General features: G+C 42.6%; 1 protein-coding gene across 1 annotated transcript in view; it reads right to left on the bottom strand.

Moving 5' to 3' along the window:
* Positions 1–3104, bottom strand: part of SPOCK2 (SPARC (osteonectin), cwcv and kazal like domains proteoglycan 2) — a 66107-nt gene extending 63003 nt beyond the window's left edge. The window contains exon 1 of the mRNA XM_053450065.1: positions 2855–3104. Within this exon, the coding sequence (XP_053306040.1) occupies positions 2855–3031 (177 nt within the window). The 5' untranslated portion in view covers positions 3032–3104. The remainder of the gene's footprint in view (positions 1–2854) is intronic.
* Between the last annotated feature and the right edge of the window lie 10391 nt (positions 3105–13495).

The following is a 13495-nucleotide window of genomic DNA, read 5'->3' on the forward strand; positions in this document are numbered from 1 at the left end:
GTAAAACAATATTATAGTATTTTGGCATATTATAACCAATCCACATACAGAATATATAATGTGTTTTTTTTTTTTGTTTTGTTTTTTTTTTTTAATTAGATAATGATCCTCTGAGTGCCCGAGTTAATCAATTCATAGCACATCAGTTACATGCTGAAAGAGTTAATTAATCACTCTATCACCACGGTAACCTTAAAAAAAAGTAAATTTGCCTTATGTCATAGTCCCCTCTGGCTTTAGCTTGGCATAACATTAGAGGGGCATGATTGTAGTCCACAGCAGCTGAGGATACAAACCAGTTTTCTCTCTAAAGCTGCCCTTTTGCTTCTGTTTTGATTGTATTTCTGATCTTACATCCAGCTTGGAAATGATGAGATACAATGTAATATTATAATGATATGTGATGATGTAGTGCCAGCTGTTTAGACTGAAATCAAGCGTCTCTGGAGAGTAGATGCCTGTGTTAGTGATTCAAAGGAGCCGTCAATAAACTGGGAAGATTCCGCCTGAAGGATTTCAAACTCCAGGCAGCTAAGAAATGAACGCTCTGTCGCTGATATTTCACCCTGGATAAGGCTATGATGTAAGACGCCTTGTGGAATATGATAACGCTATAAAAATCAATAAATAATAATAATAAGCTATTTTCTACCTCATGCCACAATCAGCCTGGACGCAATCATTTAATCCCCAAAGACTTTGCCAGCACAATTCTCTAAACAATTTGTATATATCCATCCTGGAGCTTAACTCCAATTCATCAATTAACAAATCTGTCCATTTTGCACTGATTTCATTAGCGATGCTAGTAGAGATGGATATTGTTTTTCTCTTGTTACGTCATTCACCCTTCATTGTTTTTATTCCCATCATAGATGCTATATGTATCGTGTGTGTACATGTATTCGTATATAGAATTATTTGTTAGAGAGCGTATAAAATTAAACTGTTACACCGGCTGTGGACAGACAATTCTAACTGCACCCCTGTTTTCCCTATCATGCCCACTTACCTGCTCCCAACTCATTAATGGCAGTGTTTCTGTGAACCCATACGGGGTGATCACATTGTCACCCAATCTCACCTATATATCTAACCATTCATATTCTATCTTTTTTAGTAACCAATGCATGATAACTGCAAGTCAAAAAACAACAGGGATTCTTGTTATTCCAGGGACCAGTCCTCCACCTTTATGCATTTGTTGAACTACACACTCTGGCTGATGTCTGGCCGAACCGATTTCTGGCTGAGGGTGACGGAATTGTATCTTAAAAAATATCCTCATGTTATCTAACCCTGGACTGTGTTCTTGTCATGAAACATAATGCATGTGTTTGTAAGTATGACATTTAACATAGAGACTCCATAACAATAATCACACAGCAGCACACAGCAATTTGCTTTGACCATAGCCTGTTCTAGCTCTCACCACTGTCTCTCTGATTGTCATATATTCCCCCATCTTGTCTAACCTTCAGCTGTCCCTGACTTTGGACCCTGCAAAGTGAACAACTCTTACTCGGCTCATCCTTTCTACACTGCTCTAGAATTATTTTTCAATCCTTACCCATCCACTCAACACTGTACTTTATATAGTGTGTCTTTCAGCATTGTCTTCCATACAAGCTCCATCACAGCTGCTTATTGTAGTCACACAATTATGTCCTAAGCAATATTGTAGCATGTTCTTCTACCTCCAACTCTGTCATAAGTCTCCTAGTATTTCATACCCACCTAATCATAGCCCATCTATCCTTGACAATCACATTGTGTAGAAAAACCACAATATAATACTCTGCAATGTAACAGATATGCACCGTACTACTCCGCTCATGCTGGATACATAAGTCTTTTATTTATTTTGAGCTTTATCTAATCCAAAGAAAAACGAAAATAAGTGTCTAGGACACTAGTTATGTCACGGCCATGAGCCCTTTCCATAAATTCTACCCATTAAGTGACCCACATACCAATAGTTCACATCTAGCACAACACTTATGTGTTTTATGTTATGTTTATATGTTGCCATTTGCACAAGACCTCTTTTGGGGAAAATACCTGCCCGGTTTAATTTTGCCTGTATCCCCTCTGTCCACCCCTTCGAGAAAACCACTTTATCACCGGCCTTAGAACAGTTATGCATAGAGATCAACTGCAGCCTCACACAAACCTCTCTGCACCTGCCCTTCCCTATGCCACCATATTTGCCAACTTTGTAAGAATATATATTCAGTATTTACTACGGTTTTATCATAACTTGGGTAATCATTGCCCCCAATCCCACAGTTTTACGTCTTTAATCAATATTAGCATAAAGGGGTACAGTGATCAAACTATTATGCACCAAATGGGCTTAGTTCACCCTGACCAACAACCATTTTTCACTGCATTTATTTTCTGTGTAATCTGTTTCCATCTCATCGCCGCCAACACTGTACCTCATCTACCTCTCCTACACTAGATGCCCCAGCAATTACCCTCTGGTTTGTATGCACTCATCTCCATCTCATATATCCTGGTTTTCCTTGTTTCAGGCGATATTCTATTCTAGAAGCAATTAATTTTTTCTGCATTTATTCCAAGACGGGTTCTAATTCCATGCAACCACTTACACCTAAACGCTCTATATATTAACCCCAGAATTTTAAACATATACCATTCATGTTATTTCAACTTGCCCTTAGTTCTTACACCCTTGTTTTTCCTATATATAATTAGGACTAGCCATCTTTTGAACCCCTAAAGTCACACCTGGCCCTACCTCTATTTAACCTCCCCAGTATTCTGTTTAGTTACCCCGGCTCTGGGTCCCCCCCCCCCTTTCCTCTGCCCTAGCACAGGCTGGACTCACATCTCTGAAGCGGTTCCAGTGCTTGATCTTGCCGCTGTACTGGTTGATGGAGGACAGCCATTGCTCATCCTCCATGAAATTGCCTGTATTCTCCACTTCTTTTCCGTCTCCCTGAGTCCACGCGAGGGGCAACAACAGGGGCAGGAGGAAGAGACAGGATCCCCCCGGATTCCTCATCCTGGCTATGGCTGGGTGATGCGGGGGAGAGCGGCAGAAAGGATGCTCTTGGTCCTGATGCTCAGCTCCAGATAGAGGGATGATGGAGGGAGGAGGAGACCTGCTACTCTCTGCTGAGACTCGCCGCTCAGCTGCCTTGGAGAAAGACCTAGAGCTGGCAGCAGCCACACGGACTGGAGGGGGGGAGGCAGGGAGTCTGCGCCAGAACGCCACACAGGAGGAGGGGAGGCAGGGGCAAGGGAGGAAGGGCTACCTGCTGAAATGGTACAGGCTGTGATCTGAAATGTGCATCGCACATAAGCCTAACACTATATGATTTGCATGTCTTTATAGTCATGGTATATGTTGTATCCTTAGCATTATCTATTTGCCATACTGCATCGGCTGAGAGGAATACAAAAGCTCTGGTCCTAGGAGGGACCAACTATAAACCCAGAGGCTGGAGACATCGTTCATATTATATGCAGACATGCTGGTATAGCTTAACGCTTTCAGTTCCTTCTTATTGCTATTTAAAACGAAAACATTTTAACGAGACTGAATTTGGTCCAATAGTGAACTATATTTTCTTCTTTTTGTAAGGTACTGATTATTAAAGTAAAATATAGAAGGGGTATAAATAAATGGTGTAGTCTCCATAGCAACTAATAGCCTGTGCATACTGAATGGTCCACTTCCACCAATTTGTGCCACACTGACTTTATTTATGACACAGTGGATATATAAAACATAAATACCACAAACATTGACAAGATACAACTAATAGTTACTTTGTAACCACTGACTGATAAAACCATAAATGAATCGGTGGAATTCCATATTATCTGCAATGCTCTCCTTTGGGGGTACTCCAGAGACAGGTACAGAGAAACTGCATTAGACTGCAAGATCTTACATTTTATTCTCACTTTCTGCCTGTGTCAACATGTCTGAATAATGCTGCGCCTGCTTCTGTTACAGAACAGTGGAATTGGTTATTCCTTTATAAGTAAATGTTTAATAAGGTCTGCGCAACTTACCAGTTCACTCACCATAATCACTTTGTTGCTGAGAGGAACTGCCACATTCTACTTAAGGGGGCCATTTACAAAAAAAGGTAGTGATGTCACTAGGAACATAGTGACATCACCACGTCACAACCGAAACAATGAGATTGGGTATGTTTAGCAAAGGAAATAACGAAAGCAAACCATTGTTGACACCTCAGCCTCTCAATAATTTTTAAGTTGATATTTTTATTATATCTTCTTTGTGTTCTTTGCCTTCTCTGTGTTCAAATTTCTGTACATGGTGGCAGAAACAATGGTGCATATGATAGGCGGAGTGTTTCCTTAAAGATGCTTTAAAGAATAAGTCCTGGTAAAGCCCTGTCCAAAGCCACATCTTTAACCACATCACCTAACAAGCATTTATGCCCTTATTGGCCATGTGAAATGTTGGGAGGTCATATGTCAGGTTAGTCAAGTTTGGAAAGAAACAATCTGGAACATACTGGCTTATTCTGGCCTTATGGTTTATCACTATGTTAAGCACCTACACCACCACCTCTATTCTATTGACATTATATGAATTTAAGACTCCCAATCCCACATCAGGGTTGGTTTGTAGTGTTCCCTCAAAGGCAGATAATAATAATTTAGCAACACATGTATGTGTGATGGGAGTTTTTTATGGCTCTTTAGTGCTCATGCAGCTGTTCTTCTTCCTGGATATTTGTTCTTATCTTTCTCTTTGCTTTGCTTGTGCCTTGGCACACAGCCATAGTGTTACAGGCATAGTTTTGCCCGTGGTGCTTGCTGAATCTTGGACCACTGTTCACTCAGAGAAGTATGTGCCGCTACTGCTCTGTCTAGAGAGTATAAAAAGATCTGTTGCACGGTTATTTTTTTTTAAGCTTTCGTGGAACGACTGCATATTCGTGTCCACCCATTCTGTACTCTCAACCCTTTCTGGCTGATGTTGACATGCGGCTTGCCCAAAACTAATCAAAGTGAAGTAAATTCTTTTGATATCTTTTGACATAGTAAGGCATATTCCCCTTGGCTTACAGTTTGAGACCGCACTCAAATGCATTTGATAGCTGGGTGACCACTTTAAACATTGGTGGTCTCTTTTGCATTTGCCCTTTTCCCCCGCACCCTCCTCCCTCCAGCTATTTTCCATGCACGAGAACATATCTCCCTGAATGTGATATACTCACCACCAGTCAGTTCCAGTACTAGGTGGATGAATACCGAGGTTGTGGGCCTGTTCTGACCCCCCTGTGCATCTGCAGCAAGCATTCCCATGTTAGCTGTTTGTATACTTTAATATGCATTCTTCCAAATGCAAAAACAGGATTTACATGATCTGCTGCAGCTGCTCCCCTCCTCCTTTTTGATTCAAGATTTATAGGCACGTCATAGAAGCCCCAGACTTCGCAGACTTCCCCCGGCTGCCAGAGATGAGGATCCCCCGCACCGCAGCAGGGGACCTGTATCCTCCTCCCTGGCAGCCGGGGAATGTCTGCACGATGCACGCAGATAACTTCCGCCGCTGCCGGGGCTTATATGACGGAGCGACAGCATAGAAGCCCCAGCGGATGTGACGAGCAGCAGCAGAGGTTGTCTACGCGCATAACGCAGACCTACAACGGTTGCCCTCACAAGGCACCAGGGAATCTGGGGATGCACTGGTAAGTTGTAGGGGGGTCAGAGTGGCATTTCTGGGTAGCAGAGTGGCATATCAGAAGGCAGAGTGGCATATCTAGTGGTTCAGAGTGGCATATCTAGTGGGTCAAAGTGGCATATCTGGGTAGCAGACTGGCATATTTAGGGGGGCATAAAGCAGAGTGGCATATCTAGTGGGGCGGAGTGGCATATCAGAGGAGCAGAGTGGCATATCAATGGGCAGAGTGACATATCAGGGGGCAGAGTGGCATATCTAGGAGGATATAAAGTATATCAGGAGGCAGGGTGGCATATCTAGGGGGCAGAGTGGCATATCAGGGGGCATAATGCATTTCAGTGGAGCAGAGTGTTATATTAGGGGAGCAGAGTGGCATATCAGGGGGCATAAGGCATATCAAGAGGCAGAGTGTCATATCAGGGAGTCAGAGTGATTTTTTGTTATGTGACTGGTATTACTCTGGTAATAATTTGCTTATGTTTTTTCTGTATTAATAAAATAAACATGTATTATTAATGTTAAATGTATAAATGGTATATATTATAAATATATAATAGTAATTGCCATTAATTAATGGCAATTAAAAGTATGCACTGGTGAATTTTAGATTATTGATATAGATGAGATTTTTTTATGTGACAAATGCAATTGCATTTACAAGTGCATACTTTTACCAGATGTATATTGAACACTTAATTAATTTGTTTTCATATATATATTTGCTAAACAGCTTGAAATTGTTCAAAGTGCCTTTTTTACAGTAAATTTTTCTTATTTATGTGTGACTGTCTGAGTCTGTGTGTGAGAGAGACTGCCTGAGTCTGTGTGTGTGGGTGCGAGAGAGAGAGACTGCCTGAGTCTCTATGTGTGTGAGACTGCCTGAGTCTCTGTGTGTGAGAGAAACTGCCTGAGTCTCTGTGTGTGAGAGAAACTGCCTGAGTCTATGTGTGTGTCTGAGATAGACTGCCTGAGTCTCTGTGTGTGTCTGAGATAGACTGCCTGAGTCTCTGTGTGTGTCTGAGATAGACTGCCTGAGTCTCTGTGTGAGACTGCCTGGGTCTGTGTATGTGTGTGAGAGACTGTCTCTGTGTGTGTGACTGCCTGAGTCTGTGTGTGCGTGAGAGAGACTGCCTAAATCTGTGTGTGTGAGGTTTTTATTTTTTAGTAAGAATGCTCAGAAGTGTTCAATAAAAAATTTGAATCCCACTACTGGGCGTACTCATTATGTACACCATACGTTCTCCTCAGACAATCGCTTATGTTCTTCAAAAACATGCAAGGTATACCGTAGTTCTTTGACCTACTCTTATGCCTTGTTACCTTTATAATGCATAGTGACACTATATAATCATATAAAGCCGAATGGTAAGCAAAACAGCCATGCTAGGATTAGATAGGTACTTTGATGTAGTGGCATGCTAAGCTTTCCCTTGAAACTGAGGAGACATGGGGGTATGCTTGAGTTTGGGAGAGGGGCACTGGTGGATTTCTGGGTAGACTCCTCTTATGTCTAAGTCACCCTGTGCTTATTGGGGTGCACAGGGTCAGGGCTGGACTGGCCCACTGGGATACCGGTTGGCTGGGAAATGCCCTCTGTCCCATGATATGCCTTTTAACCCCTATATGCCAGAGTGGCATATAGGGGTATAAGGCATTTCTGGAGGCAGAGTGGCATATGGGGGTTAAAAGACATATCATGGGGCAGAGTGGCATATAGGAGGGTATAAGGCATTTCTGGGGGCAGATGTACATAACTGGGGGGGTCAGGTTGGCAAATAAAAGGAAATAAAAACCAAAAAAAATATTTTTCTCAATCACAGCTTTTATTACATATGAAAAAATTGTTTACATGAATTCATATTTACTAGTAAAGCTTTTTCCCTATAGGGTAATCTTATATTCAGGCTTTTTCTTTTTTCCTAAATAAATATTCAGATTTGGGGGGGGTCATCTTATAAACGAGTAAATAAGGTATTTGGGTGTCAGTGTGGCAAAGCCTGTCCTGGTATGTGTGTTTTGGTGTCGGTGTGGCGTGGTAGAGCCTGTCCTGGTGGGTGTGTGTTTGGATGTCAGTGTGGCACAGCCTGTCCTGGTGTGCGTTTGGGTGTTTCGGTGTGGTAGAGCCTGTCCTGCTGTGTGTGTTTGGGTGTGTCGGTGTGGTAGAGCCTGTCCTGGTGTGTGTGTGTGTTTGGGTGTCGGTATGGCAGAGCCTTTCCTGGTATGTGTGTTTTGGTGTTGGTGTGGTAGAGCCTTACCTGGTGTGTGTGTCTGGGTGTTGGTGTGGCAGAGTCTGTCCTGGTGTGTGTTTGGGTGTGTCTGTGTGGTAGAGCCTGACCTGGTGTGTGTGTGTTTGGGTGTTGGTGTGGCAGAGCCTGTTCTGGTGTGTGTTTGGGTGTTGGTGTGGCAGAGCCTGTCCTGGTGTGTGTGTCTGGGTGTCGGTGTGGTAGAGCCTGTCCTGGTGTGTGTGTCTGGGTGTCCGTGTGTGCACTGTACTTACTGTAGCAATACATTGATTTATTTAATGTTTACTTATCCAGAGATAAAACGCCCTCCTGAATTGGTAGTCACTTCAGAGGACAAAACTGTCTAGGCCCAGAAATCAGTGAGAGGAAAAGTAAAGGTATTGTGTTATTTACTCTTATTTTCAATCTGCATATTTTATCACAATGGATCGCAGAAACTTGAATGGTGGTTGGGATCTTCAGAGTGAAACCCTATTTCATTATTCCCGTTGGTTTCACAGTCCTTCCCTCTTAAGAGGGGCGTTTTACATTAACATACTGGCAGGACACCATGAACTGTGTGCATTTTAAAAACAAAAATAATAATGTATCTGGGATGAGGTATTCATTGTATGAATGGAATATCATACAGAATAATGCGATAAATGTTTTGATTCCATTATGTCTGATGTATAAAATTTATTAGGGCCTTTTAACACTTTTGCTTTCTGCCATTTTAATACAAATAATGTGATAAAAAGAATGTTTTATAGTTATTTGTATGGCAAACAATGTGACTTGGGTATGTATAAGGGGTGCGTGTGGGTACAAGAGCTCGACCGCTCTTGTTTCCAGGGCTGCTTTTTATTCCCAGTCCGGCCCTGCACAGGGTGAACAGAAAACCCTGTCTGCCGTAACCAGACTCCCATGAACTATCCAGCTATGGGGGCTCTACAAGCCAGGGGACACTCAATGCTGTCCGTCGACAATTGGAACTGCATTGGTACGCACACCCGTTGCCCCACCACGTCACTCTTTTAAGGTTAGATTAAGCTTGTGGTGGGCAACACTTGGTGGTGGTTACGGAGAGGGAGCTTGTTGGGAACCTGGATTTTATACCGAAATTTAGAATCGGGGTTTACTTGACCACAGCTATAGAACTCTGGCCCGGCTACCGCACGGACTATTCCCAGAGAAATTTCAGACACTGAGCTCTCCATTGGTACCCCGGGATTGATGCCGCTCCCTCGGGATCACCCCGAAATAGTGACTCTTTGTCGCGTGGGCATTGCTGGCCATAGAACTGTATGGCAGCGCCGGACTGTCTGGTGATTGATGAGATGTTACCTCTAATCCTATCATGTTTTGTGTATAAATATATGTGCTGTCCTCAATAAACTGTGTTCTATTTGTACCCTGCAATAAGTCTCCACTAGTGCCTGTGTGGATATAAATGAGCAATTGAGCTTTCAGCGTCAAGGAAGATTTCTACGTCGGAGCTACTCAGTTTGAGTATGGGTCTCAGTCACAAGGTGCTTCTAAGTAGAATTTGCTGGATGTGTACTGATCCCTTGCAGTTTTGTATATACATATTACTCATTCAACTGCTCTCAGTATTTGAATGCGTTATTTTTTCTGTGTATTTGGAGGTATAAAATAATTAGTTATTACAAAGTTATTTGGTCAAAAAGTTGCGATTTACAGCTCCAGTCCCAATTTTGTTTAAAGGGACACTCCATCCATCATGTGCACTTTAATGCATACGATAGCTGCATGGCCCCTTTAAATTTTAATGTTGTCCCTTTTACAAATGCATAGGGAATTTTAGAATCTACCCTTTCTCCATCCCCAGCAATTTTGTGTGCAAAATACATTTCCCTGCGAGTTATATACTCATCTTCAATCAGCTGTGTACCGTGCATTTTCAGACCCCCTTGAGCATGTGCAAGAAAGTGATCACACTGATTTTACTGTACTATGATAGATGCTGAGGTAATATGTACATTTTACTATGATACATGTTGAGGACCCTGGAGTTCTGACTGGTCCACACCTCTCACCTTTCCCACGAAGCAGCTATCTTACTGGGTCCAACGACGTACGGCAATCAGCATCCCTCGCTGACAATGCCCTCTCTCCTCATCCAATACGGTCCAAGTCTGAAGGGCCCTTTCTAAACAAGTACGACAAGACAGAAACAAGGTGTCGCACTGGACCACCTAGAGGCATGGGCCCTGTCGCAGTGGGTATACTTTCTTATACAGTATATATACTCATAGTTGTGTGAAAAATAAAGTACACCATCTTTGAATTCTATGGTTTTACATTCCAGGACATAATAACAATCCTCTGTTCCTTAGTAGGTCTCAAATTAGTTTAATACGACCTCAGATGAACAACAAATGACATGATTTATTCAACAAAAATAAGCCAAAATAGAGAAGCCATGTGCAAAAAAACTAAGTACACCTCAATAGCTGCAATAATCATTTTCTGTATGACTTTTTCAGTCTCTCACATCATTGTGGAGGAATTTAGGCCTGCTCTTCTCTACCACGTTGCTTCAGTTCATTAAGGTTTGCAGGCATTTGTTTATGCACAGCCCTCTTAAGGTCCTGCCACTTCATTGGGTTGAGGTTTGGACTTTAACTGGCCATTGAAACACTTTGATTCTTTTCTTTTTCAGCCATTCTTTTGTAAATTTGCTGGTGTGCTTTAGAGCATGACCCAATTTCTGGCTCAAATTCATGGCTCACATTGACTCTAGAATACCTTGGTAAACAGAGGAGTTCATGGCCGACCCAGGTCCTGTGGCTGCAAAACAAGCCCTAATCATCACCCCTCCGCCACCGTGCTTGACAGTTGGTATGAGGTGTTTGTTCTGATATGCTGTGTTTGGTTTTCTCCAAACATGGTGCTATGCATTATGGCCAAACATCTCCATTTCTGTCCAAAGGACACCTTTGCAAACCTAAGGCGTGCTCCCATGTTTCTCCCAGAAGAGGGTTTCTCCTGGCAACCCTTCCAAATAAACCATAATTGTTAAGGCTTTTTCTAATTGTGCTGTCATGAACCTTTAACATTTCACATGCCAACTGAGGCCTGTAGAGTCTGAGATGTAACCTTCTGACTTCCACTACTGAGAAGATTGGCAATTGTCTTGAATGTTTTATACTATTTTTTATTACTGTAAAATGGATACTTTTGATGAGTAGCAGCAATTACTGATGTCTTTTCTCCTTGGCATTTTGTTAACACACATCTAAAAGCTCCAGACAAGCAAACTGCTAAAACTTTGGCTTTTATGGAGGTGGTCACACTAGCTGATGATCAATTAACCAATGGCATTTGATGCTACTTAGCATCTTAATTCATGTGAAAGCATTTTGGCTTTATTTTTGATGACTATATCATGACATGGTGTAACATGTCATGTGTTGTTCATCTGAGGTTGTATTAACTTGATGTTTAGACCAGATGATTGTTGTTATGTCCTGATATGTAAAACCATAAAATTCAAAGAGGGTGTACTTTTTTCACACGACTGTATACACTCATCAGCCATAACATTATGACCACCTACCTAATATCGTGTAGATCCTCCTTTTGCCACCAAAACAGCCCTGACCCGTCGTTATGCTGTGATAGCTGGCAGCAAGACGCTGGCAGCAGATCGAGGTCAGAAAGTAATTATTCTCCGGAAGGTGGGGACTTCGGTGTCCCTGGCTTAGATTGGGAGGCTTTTGAAGAAAAAGAAGACTTTGGTAGTTCAGAGAGCTATAGATTCTGGGACCTGTACGGAGACAGCAAAGAAATTCTGCCGCTTTCCCAGGATCTAACCCTGACAGCTGACTTAGAAGGGCTAGTCTACAGGGAATGGTACCTGGAGATGGACTACTTGTGTCTGCTGGAAGGCGGCCTCTCCGTGACACTGGAGTCAGCATAGTCCCAGCTGAAGAGCTGGCAAAAGGACAGAGTGCTGCTGGTCTCTGCCCCGCACCTGCAGGTGCGGGGCAGAGGCCTGCGGTGCTCTACCCTGTTGCCAGCGCTTCAGCTGGTGCTAAAGGGATCTTCTGGCTCGGCCTGCTGCTGGGGAGGGAGAACTGCTTCACCGGGTCAGTTCTGCCGCTCCTCGGCTCCCAAAATAGTAAGCTGCCGCTGGGGAGATGGACCAGCTGCCGCATCTCGCTGGATCCTTGTAGCCATTGCAGGTGCGGGGCAGAAGCCAGCGGCACTCTGTCCTTTTGACAGCTCTTCAGCTGGGACTATGGGATCCGCCGTGTCATGGAGAGGCCGCCTTCCAGCAGACACAAGTAGTCCATCTCCAAGTACCGTTCCCTGGTGTACAGTCTCTGGGTATTGGACTTGAGATGGAAACCTCTGTACATTGTGAGGGTTTTTGGATCTTCTTATTGGCAGCCTTCATGTCCTCCTTTGGTCAGCTCACTATGCCGGCAAGGTATCTATGACTCGCAGGGGGTATATGTTGATGGTGCCTGGATGTTGTTGCCTTCATTGCCTTCTCATCATGGTTCCCATGTGACTGTAGGATACCAACATACTTGTAGCTGGTTTTTATGTCTGCTATGTGCCCTGTTGGTAGTCCCATCCCATTGGTCTTAAGTATCTTCCCTCTTTTTACTAAAATCCATACTTATCCAGTCCAAATTACATCCCAACATCATCACTGTAAATCCAGAGGAGGTGGCTCATGACCTCTTGAACTCCCCAGAACAGCAGTGGGGACAGTGCATCAACTTGGTATATGCCTAACTTTATGGTCACTTGTTGTTATAGCTGTCTTCAGTTGCCTTCCAGTGTTGTGTTCCAGACACCCAGTGATTTCTGGAGGAAGATCATTAGTGCACTCTTGGCTTTGTATAGCTTTAGGCATTTGCAGATCCCTGTGTGGCATTGAGTCATAGGCTTTCCTATAGTGAATCCAGATTGTGCTCAGGATGGTATATGAGTTCATATAGAATGGCTGATCATAACAATGATAAGCAAAGTGTTAAGTGAAGCTTAAGGTAAATAGAGCTCTATGATAGCTCTTCCATAAATATGGGAATTATTGTGTTTGTGGTAGGGGATATTATACAGTCATGCGCACATCGATTCGGCTAAAGGTATCTCCCATATTCCAGTTTCATCACCTACTCATACATATTTCAGGAAGATCTTGTACTTTCATTTCAGTATTATCATAAATATGTCTCCTGTATGTTTAACCTTATAAGCTTTTCCAATAGTAATTTTTATAATAGTATTTCTATGATTTTATTTTAACAGGTTTTACATTTACTCGTTTATAGCTATATCCTTTTCTTTCTTTTTCTTATTCGATATTTATTTGCGTATTTATCATTACAATTATGTTCTTATAAAAGAAAATGATAAAATGTTATTTGCGTTTGTGTATTTATCATACAAGTAACATTTGTTTTTGAGATGGTGGCCATAACAGATACAATGGCCCAGGCAAAACCTGGTTTAGAATTTAGCATTAGCATAAATCAGTAGGTGGGTCAGGTGTGTGTGCACCCATTAAAAAAACTCTAATTGAGAAGGTTCCAGG

The sequence above is a fragment of the Spea bombifrons genome, chromosome 11, assembly GCF_027358695.1.
Source record: "Spea bombifrons isolate aSpeBom1 chromosome 11, aSpeBom1.2.pri, whole genome shotgun sequence".
NCBI lineage: Eukaryota > Metazoa > Chordata > Amphibia > Anura > Pelobatidae > Spea > Spea bombifrons.